This window comes from Rhinoderma darwinii, chromosome 1 (assembly GCF_050947455.1).
Source record: "Rhinoderma darwinii isolate aRhiDar2 chromosome 1, aRhiDar2.hap1, whole genome shotgun sequence".
NCBI lineage: Eukaryota > Metazoa > Chordata > Amphibia > Anura > Rhinodermatidae > Rhinoderma > Rhinoderma darwinii.
Window position 1 is genome coordinate 501,834,406 of NC_134687.1, and position 23,159 is coordinate 501,857,564.

Genomic DNA, 23,159 nt, shown 5'->3' on the forward strand with positions numbered 1-23,159 from the left:
CTGATGGGTCGGGGTCCGTCTCCCGGGACCCACCAATCAGCTGTTTTGAAGGGGCCGCAGCGCTCATAGACAGCTGCTTCCCCTTCATTTCACTTACTCGCTCACACTGTGAATCGCTGACACGGATTCACAGTGTGAGCAAGTGACCGGAATGAAGTGGAAGCAGCTGTCGTACGAGCGCTGCGGCCCCTTCAAAACAGCTGATTGGTGGGTCCCAGGAGACGGACCCCGCCAATCAACTTCAGCAGACAGGGATATTAATCTCACCCTCCTCTTCAGCCGCAGCGGATGTCCTGACTCTATCCAGGGTTGGGATGTTGTGCGCGGCACATAGCGTTGTGACGTCATGTGCTGCGCACAGCGCTGTGACGTCAGGACCTCTGCTGCGCTCCGGATGCAGGAAGGTAAGTACTGTAGTTACTATAGTAACAGTGGCCTGCGGCCCCAGTTACCATAGTAACTTTTTATTGATGTGGTGCGGGGGGCCACGGGACCGCTGCGACCCCTATAGCTACGCCACTGCACATGATAGACTTAGATACATTGCCCCAGCAGACAGTATTACACATGATAGGCTTAGATACATGGCCCCAACAGACCGTATTACACATGATAGGCTTAGATACCAGTTCCCAGCAGACAGTATCACACATGATAGGCTTAGATACAGGGACCCAGCAGACAATATTACACGATAGGCTTAGATACAGGGCCCCAGCAGACAGTATCACAGATTATAGACTTAGGGCTTATTCAGACGAGCGTGAATCTCGTCCGTGTGCTGTGCGTTGAAATAACACACAGCACACGGAGTCATTGATTTCAATCAATTCACACATGCATGAGTTTTCACACAGAGAGTGTCCGTTGCGTGAAACTCACTGCATGTCCTATATTGGTGTGTTTTCACCCACCTAGTCGCCCATTGAAGTCATTGGGTGCGTGAAAACCACGGACAGCACACGGACGACATCCGTGTGTTGTCCGTGTTTCACAAATCAATTACATTGGAAAAAAAAAGTGCTTGCAAATGCGTGAAAAACACATGCCACACGCAAAGCACACTGATGCAAAAACGCAACACACACGACCGGATTTACGCATATTTTTTTACGCGCGTAAATGTGTCACGCTCGTGTTCATTTAGGCTTAGATACAGGGCCCTAGCAGTAAGTATCCTTGTACTAACCCTCATGGGCAAATTTAGCATTTATGGGGGCCCCAAGAAGATATGTCTCGGGGCTCTAATTGAAGACACAGAGTTCCCGACACAATGCGTATATAGTGTCACAGCCCCCCCTTTATGGTTCCACACACAGTCCCCCTGCCATACATCCACCTTGTAGACAGTGCCATGCAGTCCCCTATAAGTAGTCCCACATACATCCTTGTCTCAGCAGACAGTATTTTACATTATAGGCTTAGATACATTGCCTCAGCAGACAGTATCACACATGATAGGCTTAGATACAGTGCCCCAGCAGTCAGTATCACACATGATAGACTTAGATTCATGGCGCCAGCAGACAGCATCACACATGATAGACTTAGATAGAGGGCCCCAGCAGTTAGTATCACACATGATAGGCTTAGATACATGGCCCAGCAGACAGTATCACACATGATAGACTTAGATACAGGACCCCAGCAGTAATTATCCTTGTACTAACATATGTTCACCCCCCCCCAAAAAAAACGTGTGTGCGTGTATGTATATGTATGTGTGTGTGTGTGTGTGTGTGTGTGTGTGTGTGTATACTAGTCCTTCTCAATGAATTAGAATATCATCAAAAAGTTAATTTATTTCAGTAATTCAATCCAAAAAGTGAAACTCATATTATATAGATTCATTACACACAGAGTCATCTATTTCCTGCAACTTCGGTTGCTTCCCACTCTCAAGTTCCCCAACTCATTCCACGTGTCCCTCCTTAAGCCTGTTCTGAACCACTTTAGTAAAGCTCCTAGGTCTGCAGTTGTTCCCAGCGGGTGAGGTGTTTGAGGTAAAAGGGATTCTGGACTTTATAGTCTTATGAGAATAGGAGAACCTTCTATCTAGTGGACTGGAGAGGGTTTGGTCCTGAGGAGAGGTCCTGGGAGCCAGAAGAGAACCTCAATGCTCCTACCCTCATAAGGAAGTTCCTCTTACACTCTGGACTTAAGAAGAGGGGGCGTAAGGGGTAGTACTGTCATGGCCATGGTCGTGGACCACCGCCGTTCTTTACCTGGCGACGCCCGCGACCACAGTCCGTTGTCTTCCTGCCGGCGTCTCCCTCCTAGGAGACGGCAGCACTCGCGGCTGGCTGGTCCTGCTCTAACTGGTAAGGTGCGCGCGCGCACGTGGCTCCAGCCTTAAAGGGACAGTGCGCACATGTTTAAAGTTCCCTAATCAACCCCTGCCCATCCTGGACTATAAGAAGAGCTCCGCCCTTTCACTCCCTGCCTGAGCATTGTTGTGGTTTTCCCATGTCTGTATTGCAAATGGTCCCTTAGTGTTTTCCTGCTGCCAGTGTTCTCTTGTCCTGCCTCCTATATCCTGTATCCCATGCTGTGCCTTGTTCCGAGCCTGTATACTACCTGAGCCGTACCTTGCCTTGCCTGCTGGAATACACCACATCGGCTGCGTCTGTAATTTTGGATACTATCCGCCACGTATGGCGCAACCCACCACCTCCAGCCCCATGTCACGGCAGCTGGCCAAACAGGTACATTACAAAGTCTATAGTCCAGAAAGGGTACCTGAGGCAATGCAGACAGTATCGGTGATTCAGGCTGAAGATAAGGCTGCGGCAGTAGACGGACACCGGGTGGGGTGTGACGCAGTAGATGCAGTGGAAGACAGAACTTGACTTCGACTCTAGATGGCACAGAGGCACGGTAGCACGTTAGCACAGGATACAGGGTACTGGCAGCAGGAATGGGTAACACTGGGAACTGGAAAACGCTAGGAGACCATTTGCTAGACAAACTTTAGGTACACAACAACGCTCAGGCACAGATCAAGATCGCAGAGTCCTTTTTATAGTCCAGCAGCATTCTGGACTGATTGCATACCTCCTGAAATTGTGTGCGCACTGGCCCTTTAAGGCCAAGCACGCACGGGCGCGTACGCCCTACGGGAGACTGTCTCAGATCCAGGAAGTGAGTGCCAGCGTCTCACAGGAGGAAGACGCTGCAGGGAACTCACGTGTCCATGGCCACGGTCGTCGGAGGGTAAGTCAGAACGACGGGCCGCGGCCATAGACGTTACAGTATCCCCCCTCTTACGCCCCCTCTTCTTGGTGCCAGAGCGGGAGAGAAACTACTTTACGAGGACAGGGGCATTGATGTTCTCCTCTGGCTCCCAGGACCTCCTTTCTGGACCGAATCCCCTCCAATCCACCACATAAAACATCCTTCCTCCCACTTTCTTGGTGGCCAGGATCTCCCTTACTTCGAAAGTCCCTGACGAGCCGCCAGGAGCCACTGCGGAACTAGGAGTCCTGGAGTAGCGGTTCAGGACCACGGGCTTCAGTAGGGAGACATTGCCTGCAGCCTATAGTATTCATTTGTATCTCCGTCCTGAGGACGCAGATACAAGTGAATGTGGCTGTCGCTAGCACCGGGGCCCTCTCCGGTGCTAGCGACTCCACCAGGCATAAGGGAGCCCATGCCGCCCGGCCCATAAATGTTACCCGAACCACCCTAACGATGATCCGCCACTGGTGTTATGTGGCTGTTAGCAGTTGAGTTGCATGTATAAGTCTAAGGGTATGTTCACACGCTTAATAAAAAACGTCTGAAAATACAGAGCTGTTTTCAAGGGAAAACAACTCCTGATTTTCATCTGTTTTTTAAGCAAACTCGCGTTTATTTACGGCCGTTTTTGGATCTGTTTTTCTGTAGAGTCAATGAAAAACGGCTCCAAAAACGGCTCAAAAAGTGACATGCACTTCCTTTTCGCAAGCTTTTTTTTATTCGGCCGTGTTTAAAAATCTGAACAGAACGCCGTTTTTCCCATTGCAATCAATGGGCAGATGTTTGGCGGCCCGAAAAACGTCCGAAAATAAGCCGTGTGAATATACCCTAATAATCCTCCACTCAGCTCCAGCATCTAGTAGCCTCTCACCAGCACAGTCATTGGTGGAGATTTATCAAAACTGGTGCAAAGTAAAAGTGGAGCATAGAAAGGAATCAGATTCCACCTATTATTTTTCAGAGGCTCTTTGAAAAAATGTAAAGGGAACCTTTAATGTTGAAAATGCAGTTCAAGCTACAGGCAGAATGTTAGAGAGTAAGAGGAGCTGAGCAGATCGTTATATAGTTTTGTAAGAAAAGATTCTGTATAACGTGTAATTTATTAATATAAACCTTTGCACATTCTAAGCATAGGAGTCCAGTGGGTGGTCCTTCTCAGTGATTGACAATCATTTCTTTGTGCACACTCATACAGGGAAGACTGTCAATCACTCAGAACGACCGCCCGCTGGACTCCTAAGAATAGAAAAATCAGGGATTTAGATCAATAAATTACAAGTTATACTGAATATTTTCCCACAAGCTATATTTCAATCTGCTCAGCTACTCCTGTTCTATAAGATGGTGTCTGTAGATTGAACTGCATTTTCAACATGACAAGTTCCCTTTAAGCAGCAATCTGTTTGGTTACTATGGGCATCTACTCCACTTTTTCTTTGCACTAACTTTTATAAATCTTCCCCATTGTGTTCAGTCCCTTTTTTCTTAGTTCTAAAAGTTCTAAATACTGAGATAAAATGCGACCCAAGTTACAAACTAAAGCCTTGTTCACATAGTGCAGATTTGATGCAGATTTTCCATTCCTGGTTTTGGCTTAAAATATGCATTTAAAATGTGCATCAAATCTGAAAAATTGAAGAAGGCCTAAAGCCCAAGGTAATGTTCCGCCACCACCAAATACTTTTAATACTTGATCACTGACAGGGGTCCCACATGATGTTCTTCATGTGGGACCCCTGTAAGTGATCAAGTATTAAAATATATATATACCTCTCTGGAGAGTTTTTGCTGGTACATTGATATTTAGTGGGGCAAAATGGGCTCTTGGACTGGACAAACTGAGTTTCCTATGTATTAATACACAGGACTCAGAGTAATCATCTCAGATTGCACTATATACTAAAGCATTTCTGGTGATATATGTAATAGGATGGATATTATGTAACTTTCAAATGAGTGTGATGCCTGAACAATTTGAAGGTGTGTTGTAATGATGATAGTTATATTAGCTAACAATCCGACTGGAAAAGACAATTGATGTCAAATCATTTCTAAAGCATTACGATCATTACACTTAATTAGCTCAGGTAGAAAATACACGCAGCAATAATGAATGAGAATGATTATCCAAATGGCACTTTAGACCATTTATAGCCAGTTACAGAAAATATGATAGAAATGGTTGGTTGCTGATTTGTATGTTTTGTAATTGTACAAGCAGGCTATCAAATCCAAGTGTTTTACTCATATTACTGCATTTCTCTACAGACTTTCTCGGTCACATGTTTCTGAGTTCTCCAGGATACATCCAAATATCCCCAAACGTTATGTCATGCCCTGGAAACAAGACATGGTGAACAGGAAACTAATTACAAGGGTAAGAAATTTACTATTATACACATATATATATACACACATATATATATATATATACACATATATATATATATATACACACATATATATATATATACACATATATATATATATACACATATATATATATATACACACACACATACACATATATATACACACACACATATATATATATATATATATATATATATATATATATATATATATATATATATATATATATATATATATGTTATAAGAAAGCAGAGACTTGGTATTTTCAATATGATGTGGGTGCCAGCATGTCCTCCAGGGTCCAAGTCACACTATACACACATTATATTATAATATATGGATTTGTTTTTTACAATCGTACGCTAACAAGTTCAAGCAGTTAATATGGAGATGAGATTAATTCTGCCACATTCTATATCCTACTGAAAGAAAAATCAGTCTGTATATGTTGGACTGGTTACTTTACATTTTGCATGTTTTATTTTTCGGTTGATCGATGATTACAGATCTATATATAATAATAAAAGAAATAATTGAAACTATAAAAAGGATAAATCTGCATTTTCTGATGTGCAGAGGAGAGTCGGAGACAATGAATGTGGTGAACAGTGACTGGGCCGCTGTGAGACATGCAGTGGTTATTTATTGACTGAGTCCTGTGGCTGAGCTGCTATTAATCTTTCAGACTTGGACATTTTTTTTCACAGCTTCACTCCTTCACAATAGACCCATTAAAATTGCATTATCATCTGATCAAGGCGATTCCCAACACAATGACCATAATAATATGTTAATGTTGACATGCCAACCAGTAAATTAGAAGAGATGTTACTCTCGATTATTACTCTTGGAATGAATAAGTGATTTCTCTAGCACGCAGATCTAGCCGGGCTGTACAGAGGCCCTCAGGAGGAGAGCCTGTTTTTGCAGAACAAAGAAAGGTTATGTCATGGAGAAGAACATCACATCATCATGGAGAAGATGAAAATCCCATCACAACCTCGGATGACAGATTTCCCATTGCACTCTCCTCTGTCAAGATACCAGAGTTACATGATTAACCAGAAATCTAGAATGCTGGGATCATACGAATAGAGACATTATTATCTACTTCTATTGAATGACCCAGAGGCCCCAACCACTGGTCGACACTGTAACCCTTGCAATCCTTTTGTTTCACACTCTGTAGCAATCAGCATGTTTCATTGTGTGCCCATGTGATGACATTTACCGTCATTGTAGTTAATAAAAACATAGAACAAAAAGAGCCATATTTTCGAGCATCTTCATATTAAAGTATCTGTGTCATTTAAAGGGCATGTTTTCGACTGATGAAGAATAAAGAAACACTAAATCTATGTATGAAAAATGTTTATATCATTCCGAAAAATATAAGGGTTTCTGGTTTTATGTAAATTAAGCTTATTCGTGTTTAGGGAAAATGTAACAACTTTTCGTATAAATTTGGGGTTGAATTCCTCACCATTTTCAATAGTTCTGCTTGATGTCAGTGTATGGGAACATTGGAGAAGATATTTTAAAAAGTGCTGCATGAGGCGAAATATTCATTAGTTATCTGTAGATTGCAAACGGTATTATGACATTGGCCATTATTTTCTACTAAGGTTTACATCTGTTTTGTTCATTACTGTTAGTTTGCTCTGTCATGGAACAACGAAAATGATGGCAGTGATGGATTCGTTGCATGACGGACACCAACAGCACCCGATGAACCCCATTTACTATAATGGAGTCCATCATTTTACAGGACAAAATAGCGCTGCATGCTGCGTTATTTTGTCTGCAATTTTTTACTAGATCTGTGACGGATGGAGCCTCCAACGCAGATGTACACACAGCCTTAGGACTCTGAATTTAAAGTGTAGTCATCTTTTCGTTTATCTGTATAGGCCAAATATACTGATAAAATTAATGATATGGATAGATTTATTATGGCGTTCAATTGTAGTTGTATAAATCTGTCTTCAGTAAGCTGCAGGCAGAACTTTTGGTTTTTATTTCAAGGTTTTGTCCAATCTTTAAATGACCTATCTGGATGTCATAGAGAGGGTCTCGTGCTCAGCATGCCTATCAATTAGGAAGAGCAGAAAGCAGCTAGAAAGAGCATCTTTTGTTCCACAGGACTCGGCATGACTATGTATTACATGATCATCTATTCATCTGAATGGGCGCTGTGTAAGAGTGTATTAAACCGGGGCGTAATTTTACACCACAGAATTGTCCGCAATGAATCCACCGCAATATCTGCATTTTATTCTTGTTGATTTTGATGTGGATTTAATGCAGATTTGCCCCAGACTCCGGCGGATTTCACCTTTTGCAATAATCATTTTATTTGCGCTGCTAGCAACAACAGTTCTGTCCTGTCACGTATGGTAAAATTAGGGTCAGATTAGTCCCAATGAGTTTATATTCTAGATTCAAAAAATTAAAAAATGATATTCAGCGGTAAAGATTCTCAAATAATCTTTTCCCCCCCTTTCACACTACTCATCTGTCAACTCTCCACTGTTTCAGGTGAATCTAGATTAAAAAGGCCTGCAAGGTAGATTTTAGGAAATGTATAATAACAGGAATATATAATTGCTGTATCGTAGTCAAATAGCATATTTTGGATAAACTTTCTGTTTTATCCTTGGGCTCCACAGTGACACTACATCACCCGCGAGTCTTTGCAGCATTACCGCTACTCGTACGGACATTTCAATGTTTCCATATGAAAAACGATTGCAAACCAAACTTGTGACCAATGCCAAAAATCTGACATGGTAATAGTAGCAGTGATACCCTTGTGGATATGGATATAGCAGTGAAGTGGGGTGTATTATATATAGCGCTGAATTCAGTTCCTTAACATGACTGGGAATGTACTGTGTGCGCCTACAGGCTCCAGCAGTGTAAATTCAGTCATATGTAAGAGTATTCTGGTGTTTTTTTTTAATTTATCAATTAATCCATTTTTTAACTTTTTTTTATATTTACATCATCCATGAATACAACAACTTAAAGTGAAATATCATATTTTCATAGGGATGTTTTTTCTCTCTATATTATTTACTTTTTCTCAAACTGAGGTAAAAGAAAATCTCAGGTATAAAATAAAATTCTTCCTCTTGTAATTACATATTATGAAGTGTCTTAAAGTCTCTAATGAAAAACTTTTTAGCTGCGCTTTCTACTAAGCAGATTTTTACTAAGCAGGGACTGAATCGAATAAATATTTGTCAGAACTTCCCTTTCTTATGAAGATCCAGTGTTGTTTCAAGAAGTTGTAGGTGGTGTTTATTCAACCACGTCACCAGCACTGTGCTCAGGCTGTATAGTGGTTTTCCCACTAGTTATGTATTCTTTGTGGTTCAGTTTCAGAGGGGTCTGGGAGGACAGGGCCAGGATAAGGTATCTTGGTGCCCTGGGCAGATTATACAAATTGCACCACCCACACTTACACACTGTGCCTCTGAATACAATCATGTCATACACAGCGCCCCAGCAAAATAGTGCCACATGCTGTGCCCCATGAAAATAAAGTGTCAAACACACAGGGCCTGCTAAATAGAGTGCTACATGCTGTGCCCCCTGAAAATACTGCCACAAGCTGTGGCCCATATAAATAAATTGCCCCACACACATGCTGTGCCCCCCGTAGACAGTGCCACATGCTGTGCCCGATGTAGACAGTGCCACACATAGAGTTAATGTCACACATCATGACCACTGTAGATTCTATTACATACATTTCCCCCTGTAGATAGTATCACACACACTGCCCTCCATAGTGTCACAAAGTGCCTTTTGTAAATTGTGCCACACACAGTGACCTTAGAGAAAATGACACACAGTGCCCCATGTAGTTACACGACACAGTGCCCCCTGTAGAAAGTGCCACACAGTGCCCCCTGTAAATAGTGACTCATAGTGCCCCTTGTAGAAAGTAACACACAATGCTGTAATGACGGGGTAGGGAGACAGACAGGTGAGCCCTAATCTACCCACCACTCAGTCCCTGCCTACTTGCAACGACCCGTCCTAGGCAACGGGGTATAACTGGGCGACGGTCCCTACGCTCAGTAAGTGCAAGACAGACAAACAAACAAGGGTACACAGAAGCTAGGGAAACGGGGCAGCTGCCCAAGGAGACACCGTGAGCAACGAGAGTAGTGAACGAGTCGAGTCAAACCAGGAGTGCACGAGGTACAAAATGCTGAGCAGGAGAGTGGTCAGTAAGTCAAGGTCAATAACAAGCAGAGGATCAGTAGTTCAAGCAGCAGCAGCAGAGCCAGGAACCAAGCAGAGCAGAATCACAGGCAAAGGAGGAACAGGAAAGGCAGGTATAAATAGACAGTGGGCGGGAGCTAGCTCCTTCTGGTCAGGCTGTGATAGGCTCTCCCACTCCTAAGCCTGCCTTCCTGAGTGGTGGAAGATGGAGTCAGTCTCACAGACATAGGAGCAGGTGCAGATTGATTACCCACGGGCGTCGACACAGAAGCTGTGTCTGGCAGATCCTTTACAATGCCCCCTGTAAATGCCACATGGTGCCACATGTAAATAGTGTCACACAGTGCCCCCTTTAGATAGTGCCACATATTGCCCCATGTAGATAGTGCCACACAGTGGTCCTGTAGATAGTACCACACTCAATGCCCCCTGTAGATAATGCCACACAGTGCCCCTGTAGATAGTGCCATGCACAGTGCCTCCTGTTAATAATGCCACACACAGTGTCCTCTGTAGATAATACCACACAGTGGTCTCGGTAGATGGTGCTACACACAGTGTCTCCTGTAGATAGTGCCATAGACAGTGCACCCCTTAGGTAGTTCCCCCTGTAAATAGTGCCACATACCATCTTAAGTCCAGACTTGTCGTGTCCTTAGGTCACCTCTGACGATTTGAGTCCTGACGCAATTCAACATCAGGACGTAGTGTGCAAATGCCTCCCAGTGTGCCAAGGTGGCGCCCTAGGTGGGCGCTTACCTTTGTCTGCCCCTCGTACCGGCCCTGCTGTTGGATTTTGTATGCAAATAATATTTTCAGGTTTTTTCCGACATATTGTCTGAGTTTCTGTAGAAACAGTTAGGATAGGTTCACATCATGTTTTGCCATAAAATTGACAGTATATATCTGTTAAAAAAGAAATAACATATATTATCAAAAGGGATGCAAATGTACGCAAATGTATTCCTATAGAGTTACATACATTTTCCATTGACTCTTATTTTTAATCTTCATGTATTCATTAAAAAGGTATGCAGATTTAAACCTGCCAAACTTATGCAAAAGGGATGGGATATGTCTTCCCCATAGAAGCCTAAGGATACTGTACTTATCTATGGTCAATTATGGTGTGAACATACTGTATTTCAAATGGAGGTGTTCAGGTAGCACTAGTTTTCTTAGGTGATCGACACAGTGTCCCAACCCAGTTGAGATATGTAAAGGAAGTATTCGGCACACTCGTTGCACTTAAAGCCACTGACATCACAGAAAATAAAAGAAAAAAATGTTTTCACTTTTCCAAGAGTGTGCCGAATACTTCCTTTACATACTGTATTTCAAGGCACCCCAATTAAATGACTAAGAATTCATTTACATCTGTGTCGGGCTTCCGTTCATGGGTTCCGTCAGACCTTTCCGACAGGGCAACCCATGAACGGAAACCAAACGGAAACCATAGCTTTCCGTTTGCATTACCATTAATTTCAATGGTAACGCTTTCGTTGCAAATGTTTTCCATGTGTTTCCGTTCTGTTAAGTTTTCGGGTTTTTTGGTGGAATCAATAGCGTAGTCGACTGCGCTATTGATTCCTGCCAAAAAAACGAGAAAAAAACCCGGAACCCATGAATAAAAGCCAGACGCAGTTGTGAACAAAGTCTTACTGAGGAATTCCTCACTCAACAAACTGACTGTTACATAACATGAGAAGAACATTATTTTCTTGCACAGGGGGCCTGTCCTGTGTATGCTTTCCCCATGTTTATTAATGTTCTTTTTCTTTCCGATCAATTATATTTCACTACAGAACCTAGACAAAGCAAAACGGCAAACTGTTTTTTAAAAAAAATATTTTATATATGAATGGCTCTTTGTCTTTCGGAAACCAGTTGATTTATCATCCATTATTGCACGCAGTCTATGAATCATGAACTCTTCAAGAAAACAATGAATGCCTTTTGTTCCTGAACGTCTATTTTATCTCCTACCTGAGGTGTTCCATAAATATTGATTGCATCCCTATTTTCGGGAGACTATTCTAGTGTAGTTCACGGTCTTTTGCTTCTGGTATAGGCTTGTGATAGGGCAGATATCTCGTCAAAAATGACAGGTGGTGAGACATCTGTGGTATGCATTATGAATGTCCTACCATACGTTTCTATGAAAACAGGTAAAATAGAAGGATTAGCATCATTGATTTTCTGTCTAGTGGTTCCTAACCTTGAAAGTGCTGGTTATCACCAGAAAGAAGACCTACAAGATCCAATCCTCGCCCAATAATTGCATCAATAATATGTGTTCAGCTCAATCCTAATTACGTCACATAAAATGAGCAATTTTCTTTAAAAGATCAGCGTTTAGAGATGGAAACATATGTATCTGTAACGTCTATGGCCACGGCTCAGCGTTCTGACTTAAAGCTCGACGACCGTGGCCATGTACATCTTACCTGTGTGCAGCGTCGTCCTCCTGTGAGGCGCCGGCTCTCACTTCCGGACTTCGGGACTGTCTACGGAGGGCGCGCGCGCGTGCACGGTCTTAAAGGGCCAGTGCGCACATTTTGCAGGAAGTCTGCACTCTAGCCCAGGATGCCCTGGGCTATAAAAAGGGCTCTGCCCTCTTGCTCTTTGCCAGAGCATTGTTTGTTACCCATAGTTTGTCGTGCTAATGGTCTCCCAGTGTCTTCCAGTTTCCCAGTGTACCTTGTTTCTGTATCCCGTATCCTGTTTCTGTGCTATCCTGTTCTAGTGCCGTGCTGAGCTGTTGCCGTGCTGTGCTACAGTCTACGCTTGCTTTACTATGCCTCACCTGACGTCTTCCCGCTGCCTGGTCTCGGACGTGCCTGCCTCATTACTGTCCACGTTGCATCAGGTATCCTCACTGAACTATTGAACTCTGTACTTTACCTGTTTGGCCAGCTGCCATCCTGTTACGCGGTACGGCCCAGTGGGTCCACACCCCTCTTCGTGACAGTATCTCAGGTGAATAGGAAATGTTACACTTGCCTCGCAGCTTTGATGAAAATTAAGGGTGTCCTCCAAAATCAAAGCTGATATAATAATGCCTTAGAAATGCTCTAGACCTAATGGCTCGTTCACACTACTGTATTACATTGCTGTAAACCTAAGAATTGTAATATAGTAATACAGTGCCCATAAGAGTCTATCATGCCATACTATACCAATGTATAGTATTCAGAGGCATTCAATAAGAATGTGTCAGCAAAAAATCGTAGCATGATCCCTCAAATATCGTATTACGGGGATATCTCCCCTAGAAGCATTGGTATGATTGATGGGCTTGCTGCTATTTTAATACTTTATATCCTAGTGGGTCTTACTTTACCACCCGTCACCCCCTGCTGCTGGTTGGCTGTTTGGAAGCTGTATGCTTCCGTTTAGGGCGGTTTTACACGAACGTGTAATACGTCCGTGCAACGCGCGTGATTTTCACGCGCGTCGCACGGACCTATGTTAGTCTATGGGGCCGTGCAGACAGTCCATGATTTTCACGCATCCAATCCTCGCCCAATAATTGCATCAATAATATGTGTTCAGCTCAATCCTAATTACGTCACATAAAATAAGCAATTTTCTTTAAAAGATCAGCGTTTAGAGACGGAAACATATGGCTCAGCGTTCTGACTTAAAGCTCGACGGCTGTGGCCATGGACATCTTACCTGTGTGCAGCGTCGTCCTCCTGTGAGGCGCCGGCACTCACTTCTGGACTTCGGGACTGTCTATAGAATGCATCATCGACTATTTCTTTATCCCTTGCACCAGGTTGTTTTTCATATATTGCATTCCCCATTCTGCTGAGGACTAAACCAGCTAACTCTACTATGTAACGGCTATTGCTTTACTGTAGTTTAGCAGCTCCTTGGTTTACTACATACTCTCCATATGGGTTTTTACCCTTGTGCCTCGTACACTAATGCCATGAATACACGACTTTGTTTTTAAATAATCATTCCACTAATGCCACTCAATGTAGGCAAATATTCTAACACGCTAATACTGCATACAATCCTGTTATATTGCTTGCTAATTCTCTGAACACAATATTTGCCCATTTTTTTCTCCATTGAAACTTTGTGTGATATTGCGTGTTGTTCACTTAAAATAAAAAATGTAATAAGAAAAAACAAAAATGTAGTATTATGAATGTTTTATACACTAGCAGAATGGAAATTTTCCTTAAAACTACTTTAAAAAGGATGGCAAGTAACCCTCTGATAATTGTTCTGTGAAGGAACATGTTGTATAGAGACATTCCCCATGTCTAATTAATGTCCTATTTAGTCTCAGCCTCACTAGACCGGCTTAAATCGCTTGTTGATGTCTAGCTAATGCGCTCTTGTACGGGATGTCAGGTTGATACTTTTTCCAGGCAACAAACCAGCAAATTGTTCACATACCAAGATGTCTGGATATGTGTATAGTGAACATCCACTACAGAACTTGAGCAATCAATTAGTCTCCGATTGTCAATCTCGGTGTATTTGCCCCACATGGACACTCGCTACTGACTAATCATACAGACTGACAACACACTACACACAGGTATATAATGTACCCATACACTATAAATGTCTTTATCTGTTGCTCATACCCAAATTAAAAATCCCAAATTTGAAGATTTGTATTACACTGTGACCACCCTATTGTGCTTTGGTCCTCAGGGGTGTACACAGAGTAGGGTGGTCCTTTAGCAAAAAAATTGTGTCATTCGTTTGTGGTATTTTTTACATCACTACATCTATACCTGATTTTTAAAAAGAAAGACCTCTGGATGTTATGAGAAAAAAAAACACATGTTTTTACTCCACTATTGTCATAACAACATTGAAAATAGCTGCAACTTTGGTGTAATCTGTTAACCCCTTAAGGACGCAGCCTAGTTTGGGCCTTAAAGAGGCTCTGTCACCAGATTATAAGTGCCCTATCTCCTACATAATCTGATCGGCGCTGTAATGTAGATAACAGCAGTGGTTTTTATTTTGAAAAACTGTCATATTTGAGCAAGTTATGAGCAATTTTAGATTTATGCTAATTAGTTTCTTAACAGACAATTGGGCGTGTTTTTACTTTTTACCAACTGGGCGTTGTACAGAGGAGTGTATAACGCTGACCAATCAGTGACTATCAGTGTCAGACACATCTCATTGTTCCAGCCCAGCTTCTTTCACTGCACAATCACACTGAAACAATGGGCTGGAACAATGAGAAGTGTATGACGCTGATTGGTCACTGATTGGTCAGCGTCATACACTCCTCTGTACAACGCCCAGTTGGTAAAAAGTAAAACACGCCCAGTTGTCCATTAAGAAAGTCATTAGCATAAATCTAAAATTGCTCATAACGTGCTCAAAAATTATAGTTTTTCAAAATATAAAACACTGCTGTTATCTAAATTACAGTGCCGATCAGATTATGTAGGAGATAGGACATTTATAATCTGGTGACATAGCCTCTTTAAGCCTAGTTTGGGCCTTAAAGGGAACCTTTCACCAGCATTTAGCCTATTGAACTTTACTTATCCCTCACTGGCCGCTGCTATCAAACGTTCATTGCCGTTATCCCCTCTCCTAAACTCCTCCTCCGAATGTAAATAACGGACTGCAACTATTTTGCGCCTTTTATCGTAATAATCCGGTGTCCCTTTGTGCGCACACACCAGAAGTGGACATCAATGCACAAGCGCAGGATTTTCTGTGCTGGGAAAGGCGAGGAGCTGTCAATCAAAAGTAAGGAGGCGGGTAAACTCGGAAAGACTTGAGGAATGAAGCATTGACTAAGATTTGACTCTTTTCAAACGAAGATCTGACTCTTTTATGCTCATTAGCATACGGTGTGGGAACACTAAGAAACTGAATACTAAAGCTACAGAGCGACTAAGAAGACAATTATAGGTTATATAGAAATGATTTTTCACCCACTACCACCAGGTATTGCTTGTTTATTAGGTGAAATGCTGGTGACAGTTTCCCTTTAAGGCTCAGAGCCCATTTTCCAAATCTGACATTTTTCAATTTATGTGGTAATAACTTCGGAATGCTTTGACCTATTCAAGCGATTCTGAGACTGTTTTCTCGTGACACATTGGGCTTTATGGTAGCGATAAAATTTGGTCGCAACATTGAGTGTTTATTTATGAAAAATAGCTAAATTTTGTGAAAATTTTGAAAAATGAGCATATTTTTTTATTTATATGTATCTGCTTGTAAGGCAGACGGTTATACCACACAAAATAATCACCAATTAACATTTCCCATATGTCTACTTTAGATTGGCATTGTTTTTTGAACATTCTTTTATTGTTCTTGGACGTTACAAGGCTTAGAACATAAACAGCAATTTCTCATATTTTCAAGAAAATTTCAAAAGCCTTTTTGTTAGCTACGAGTTCAGTTCTGAAGTGGCTTTGAGTAGCCTATATATTATAAACCCAAATAAAATACCCCATTTTAAAAACTAGACCCTTAAAAGTATTCAAAACAGTATATAGAAAGTTTCTTAACCCTTTAGGCGTTTCACAGGAATTAAAGTAAAGTGGAGGTGAAATTTGCAAATTTCATTTTTCTTGCAGAAATTCAATATTAATCAATTTTTTTCTGTAACAGATAGGGTTTTTAGCAGAGAATCACCACTAAATATGTATTGTCCAGATTCTGCAGTTTTTAGAAAAGTCCCACATGTGGCTCTAGTCTGCTAGTGGACTAAAACACAAGCCCTAGAAGCAAAGAAGCACCTAGTGCATTTTGGGGCCTATTTATTATTAGAATATATTTTAGGCACCGTGCTAGGTTTGAAGAGGTGTTGTGGTGCCAAAATAATAGAAATCCTCCAAAACTGAGCCCGTTTTTGGAAACTAAACCCCTCAAGGAATTCATTTATGGGTGTTGTGACCATTTAGACCCCACAGTTTTTTCACAGAACTTATTTGAATTGGGCTGTGAATTAATAAAAACGTAATTATTTCCAATAATATGTAGTTTTGGCTCAAAATTTCTTATTTTCACAAGAATAAAATACCCCATTTTGTTGCCCGATTTGTCCTGAGTGCGGCAATACCCCATTTGAGGTAATAAACTGCTGTTTGGGCCCATGGGAGGGCTCAGAAGGAAAGGAGCGCTATTTGTTCTTTGTAGTCCAAATTTTGCTGGATTGGTTTTCAGGTACCATGTCGCATTTGCAGAGCCCCATAGCTATCAAAGCAATGGAAACCCACCAGAAGTGACCACATTTTGGAAACTACACCACTCAAGGAATTCATTTATGGGAGTTGTGACCATTTAAACCCCACAGTTTTTTCACAGAACTTATTTGAATGCCATGTGGCATTTGCAGAGCCCCGGAGGTATCAAAGCAATGGAAACCCCTAATAAGTGACACCATTTTAAAATCTACACCCCTTAAGGCATTCATCTAGAGGTGTAGTGAGCATTTAACCCCACAGGTATTGTCTAAAAGGTCATGCACAGCAGATGGTGCAGTGTGAGATTTGCAATTTTCTATATATGTATGCCATTTCAGTGTCCAATATATTGTGCCCAGCATGCGCAACCAGAGATATACACCCTATAAATTGTAATGTGGGTTCTCCTGGGTACGGCAATACTCTACATGTTGCTGTTATCTGCTGCCTGGGCACACGGCAGGGCTTAGAAGGAAAGGACCACCATTTGGCCTACTGGAGCTTTTCTGGTGCTACGTTATGTATGCAGAAGCCCCTGAGGTACCATTACAGTTGAAACCCCCAAGAAGTGACCCCATTTTAAAATCTACACCCTTCAAGGCATTCATCTAGTGGAGTAGTAAGCATTTTGACCCCAACAGGTATTGTCTAAAAGGTAATGCGCAGCAGATGGTGCAGTGTGAGATTTGCAATTTTCTATATATGTATGCCATTTCATTGTCCAATATATTGTGCCCAGCATGCGCCACCGGAGATATACACCCTATAAATTGTAATGTGGGTTCTCCTGGGTATGGCAATACCCTACCTGTGGCTGTTATCAGCTGCCTGGGCACACAGCAGGGCTCAGAAGGGAAAGATGAGGGGGATAAGCTGTGCGGAGTGCATCAGGGTAAGTAAAACTGATGTAGATTACAAATCAAGCGATGTATGATAAATTTTAAAACACTCTTTCATACAGAGCCCTGGTTTTTCGGGACACGTGTCCCATTGATTTATTGTTTCCTTCCTTATTCCCCTCTTATAGCAGACTCTGCACCTCTTTTGACTTTTTCCCTTCTTGCCAGTTTGGGGAACTTCTCCTGGATAGGGTTGCCCTGGTATGATGTGTGTGGCCTCGCTTCCAGAAGAACTGGGTGCCCCCCCCCCTTCCTGGTCCCTAAAGATTAGTTTTTTGATAACCACCTCTTGAAATTCCAGGAAAGTTCCCCTCTGGCCTGCACATCGACGTAGCACATACGCATTGTACAATGCCATCTTTATGATGTGCACGGCCAGCTTCTTATACCACACCGCATGGCGCTGTAGGGCTTCAGGACTTGATCTGACAAGTCTACCCCTCCCATGTACCTATTGTAGTCCAGGATGCCATCTGGTTTGGGGGTCTCTGTACTGGTACCTCATACAGGTACATGGATACTGGTGTGGCCATGTATTGTTGTCAATACAAGGACATCTCTGTTGTCCATGTACTTGACACACAATATGTTGCTGCTGGATTGTGCCCTGCTCTCACCCCTTCTGAGTGTTTGCCCAAGCAGTGTCTTAGGGAGGCCTCTCAGATTTCTTCTAGCAGTGCTGCATTCCACAGTTCTTCTGGAGGTGAGGCACTTGAAGAGTGGGATGCTGGTATAAAAATTATCCAGGTAGAGGTGGTAACCCTGGTCCAGCAGTGGGTGCACCAAATCCGACACAATTTTGGCGTTAACTCCCAATAAGGGGGGCATTCTGGGGGCGGAATACAGATGTCCTTCCCTTCATAAATGCTAAATTTGTAGGTATACCCTGATGCACTCTCGCACAGCTTACACATCTTCATGCCATACCTTGCCCTCTTACTTGGCAGGTACTGGTGGAATTGAAGCCTCCCTTTAAAATGTACCAAGGACTCATCAATAGAAATACACTTCTCGGGGGTGTATGCTTATGAAAACCGGACACTGAAACGGTCTAATAGGGGTCTCAGTTTATACAAACGGTCAAAACTGGGGTCATCACGGGGTGAGCACTGCTCATTATCAGTATAATGCAAGAAGCGATGTATTGCCTCATAATGCACCGGCCATACGGTACAAGAAAAAGCCTCTTCTTTCTTTTTTTTTTTTAGGTTCCGGTTCAGTTCTGAAGTTGCTTTGAGGGGCCTATATATTAGAAACCCCTATCAAACACCCCATTTTAGAAACTAGACCCCTCAAAGTATTCAAAACAGCATTTAGACAGTTTATTAACCCTTTAGGTATTTCACAGGAATTTAAAGCAAAGTAGAGGTGAAAGTTACATATTTCATTTTTTTCTCAGAAAATCCTTTTTATTAATTTCCTTTCTGTAAAACAGAAGGTTTTACCAGAGAAACACAACTTAATACTTATTGCCCAGATCCTGCAGTTTTGATAAATATCCCACATGTGGCCCTAGTGCAGTAATGGACTGAAGCACCGGCCTCAGAAGCAAAGGAGCACCTAGTGGATTTTGATGCCTCCTTTTTATTAGGTATCATGTCTGGTTTGAAGAGGTCTTGTGGTGCCAAAACAGTGGAAACCCACCAAAACTGACCCTATTTTGGAAACTAGACCCCTTGAGGAATTTATTGTAGTTTTCATGGGGTGCATGCGACTTATTGATCAGGTTTTTTTTTCTTTTTAGGTGGCGTGGTGACTAAAAAACAGCAATTGTACTATTGTTTTTTATTCTATTTTTTTTACAGCGTTCACCGTGCGCTATAAATGACATATTCACTTTATTCTGCGGAGCGATACAATTACGGCGATACCATATGTTTATAGTTTTTTTTATGTCTTATGGCGTTTGCACAATAAAATACAATTTGTAAAAAACCATTTACTTTTTGTGTTACCTTATTCTAAGAGCCAGAACTTTTTTATTTTTCCATCAAGAAAGCCGTGCGAGGACTTGTTTTTTGCATAACGAACTGTAGTTTCAATCAGTACAATTTTTAGGTACATACAACTTTTTGATCTCTTTTTATTCCATTTTTTGGGAGGTAAAGTGACCAAACAATTGTGATTCTGGTATGGTTTATTATTATTTTCTTTAACCCCTTCCCGACATCCGCCGTATATATACGGCGCTGCCGGGAAGGTGTTCCCGCAAAGCGCCGTATAGGTACGGCACAGTGATGGTGCGGGCTCAGAAGCAGAGCCGGCACCATCACCGCGGGGTCACAGCTGTATTATACTGCTGGCACCCTCCTGTATCTGCCAGGACCGGAGCTATTCTCTGATCCGGCAGATTAACCCCTTAGATGCTGCGCTCAATAGCGCTGGGTTTTCACCCGACCGGCAACCCAGTGACGCAATCGCTGGGTTGCTGTGGCAATCGGACGCCAGAAAATGGCATCCGAGTCTGCCTTGTACGGGAGCCGATGAGGACCCGCCTGCAGCGAGTCCTCATAGGCTTGCTGTCAGTGAATAACTGACAGCGCTAATACACTGCACTACGTATGTAGTGCAGTGTATTAGAGTAGCGATCGGGGCATCAGGCCCTCATGTCCCCTAGTGGGACAAGTCAAAAAAGTTTAAAAAAGTTAATAAAAATGTGGTAAAACAATAAAAACACACACATTTCAAATAAAAATAAAGCTAAACTGACTTTTTTCTCATAGTAAGTCTTTTATGATGGGAAAAAACTTAAAAATTCAAAAAACTATACATAATTGGTATCGCCGCGTCCGTAACGACCCAAACTACAAAATTATTATGTAAATTATCCCGCACGGTGAACGCCGTAAAAAAAAAACATGAAAAACAACGCCAGAATCTTTGTTTTTAGGTCACATCTCCCTCCAAAAAATGCTATAAAAAGTGATCAAAAAGTCACATTTACTCCAAAATAGTACTAATAAAAACGGCAATCCGTCCCGCAAAAAATAATCCCTGACACCGCTTTGTGCACGCAAAAATAAAAAAATTATGGGTCTTAGAATATGGCGACACAGAAAACAAATTATTTTATAAAAAAAGTGATTTTATTGTGCAAAAGCCGCAATACATAAAAAAAACTATACATAATTGGTATCGCCGCGTACGCAACGACCCAAACGACAAAATAATTATGTAATTTATCCCGCACGGTGAACGGCGTAAAAAAAACAAACATGAAAAACAACGCCAGAATCTTTGTTTTTAGGTCACATCTCCTTCCAAAAAATGCTATAAAAAGTGATCAAAAAGTCACATTTACTCCAAAATAGTACTAATAAAAACGGCAATCCGTCCCGCAAAAAATAATCCCTGACACCGTTTTGTGCACGCAAAAATAAAAAAGTTATGGGTCTTAGAATATTTGGCGACACAGAAAACAAATGATTTTATAAAAAAAGTGATTTTATTGTGCAAAAGCCGCAATACATAAAAAAAACTATACATAATTGGTATCGCCGCGTACGTAACGACCTTACGACAAAATAATTATGTAATTTATCCCGCACGGTGAACGGCGTAAAAAAAACATTTGGTATCGCCGTAATCGTATCGACCTGCAGAATAAAGCTAACATGTAATTTAGGGCGCACTGTGGATGCCGAAAAAAAACCCAATTAAGAACTATTCCAGAATTGCTTGTTTTTGGTAATTTCCTTTACCAAAAAATTAAATAAAAAGTGATCAAAAAGTCGTATGTGTTCTAAAATGGTACCAATAAAATCTACAGCCCGTCTCGTAAAAAACAATCCCGCACACCGCTCAATCAACTGAAAAATAAAAAAGTTATGGCACTAGTAATGCGGTGATGAAAAACATCTCAATGCGCAGGCCGGAGGGGAACATTCCTTCAGTTTCAGGGCCCTAGTATTTAGGAACTAGGAAAGGGAAGGGACATAGCACATCCGCTGGAAGCGAGGGCGCCCGTATTATACCAGCGCAAAACTTTCCCAGCAGTATTTCCCAAACTACGAAGGAGAAAAAGTCCCCAAAAGGTGCAGAGTGTTACGAAAGGGGGATAAGAAAGAAAACCGTTTATCAGTGTGACACCAGCCTGTGCATAACGGATCGCTTCACAGCGTAACACACATCTATGGATAATTGTATTATTATACCCTCTTATTATGCCCTGATGTACTCCACACAGATTACATATACCCTGATGTACTCCGCACAGATTACATATGCCACCACATTATAAACTGAAATACCAGCAATACCTCAAACAGAACTACTACCAAGCAAAATCCATGCTCAAAATGGCGGTCTTTCCCTTCTTAGCCCTACAGTGTGCCCAAACAGCAATTTATGGCCACAAGTAAGGCATTACCATACCCGGGAGAACCCGCTTAACAATTTATGGGGTAAGATTCTCTAGGGACATATTGTGCGGTGAATAGGCAGATCAGTGGAGAAATTGCAATTTTCACTTTGCACCATCCACAGCGTATTAATTTCTGCAAAACACCTGTGGAGTCTAAATTCTCACTACACCCCTTGATAAATGCCTTTAGGGGTGTAGTTTCTAAAACGGGGTCACTTTTGTTTGGTACATCAGTGGTTTTGCAAATGCAACATGGCATCCGCAACCCATTCCAGCAAAATCTACGCTCCAAAAGATAAATACCGCTCCTTTTCTTCTGAATGCTCCCATATACGTAAACAGCTGATTATAACCACATATGGGGTGTTACCGTACTCGGGAGAAATTACTTTACAAATGTTGGGGTGCTTTTTCTTCTCTATTCCTTGTAAAAATGAAAAATGTTGATCTAAAACTACATCTTGTTGGAAAAAAAAAATATTTTTCATTTTCATGGCTTAATTCTAATTAATTCAGCAAAAAACCTTTGGGATCAAAATTTTCACTATACCCCTAGATGATTCCTCAGGGGGTGCAGTTTCCCAAATGGAGTCACTTTTGGGGTGTTTCCACTGTATTAGTACTACAGGGGCTCAGCAAATGTGACATGGCGCCCAGAAACCATTCCAAAATCCAAATGGTGCTAGTTCCATTCTGAGCCCTACCGTGTGTCCAAACAGATGTTTGTGACCACATGTGGGGGTATTGTTTTACTCGGGAGAAGTTGCTTTAGAAATTTTATGGTGCTTTTTCTCCTTCAGTCCTTGTGGAAATGAAAAAAAAATACCTAAACCTACATTTTCTTTGAAAAATGTA

The 23,159-nt window shown here is 41.8% G+C and overlaps 1 protein-coding gene across 3 annotated transcripts in view; it reads left to right on the forward strand.

Annotated features, from left to right (window-relative positions):
- Positions 1-6,968, forward strand: part of SPMIP10 (sperm microtubule inner protein 10) — a 56,410-nt gene extending 49,442 nt beyond the window's left edge. For all 3 annotated transcript variants that reach the window (XM_075854795.1, XM_075854796.1, XM_075854797.1), the window contains 2 exons: positions 5,506-5,614; positions 6,484-6,968. In XM_075854795.1, coding sequence (XP_075710910.1) covers positions 5,506-5,614; positions 6,484-6,705 — 331 coding nt within the window. In that variant the 3' untranslated portion in view covers positions 6,706-6,968. The remainder of the gene's footprint in view (positions 1-5,505; positions 5,615-6,483) is intronic.
- Positions 6,969-23,159: the final 16,191 nt, after the last annotated feature.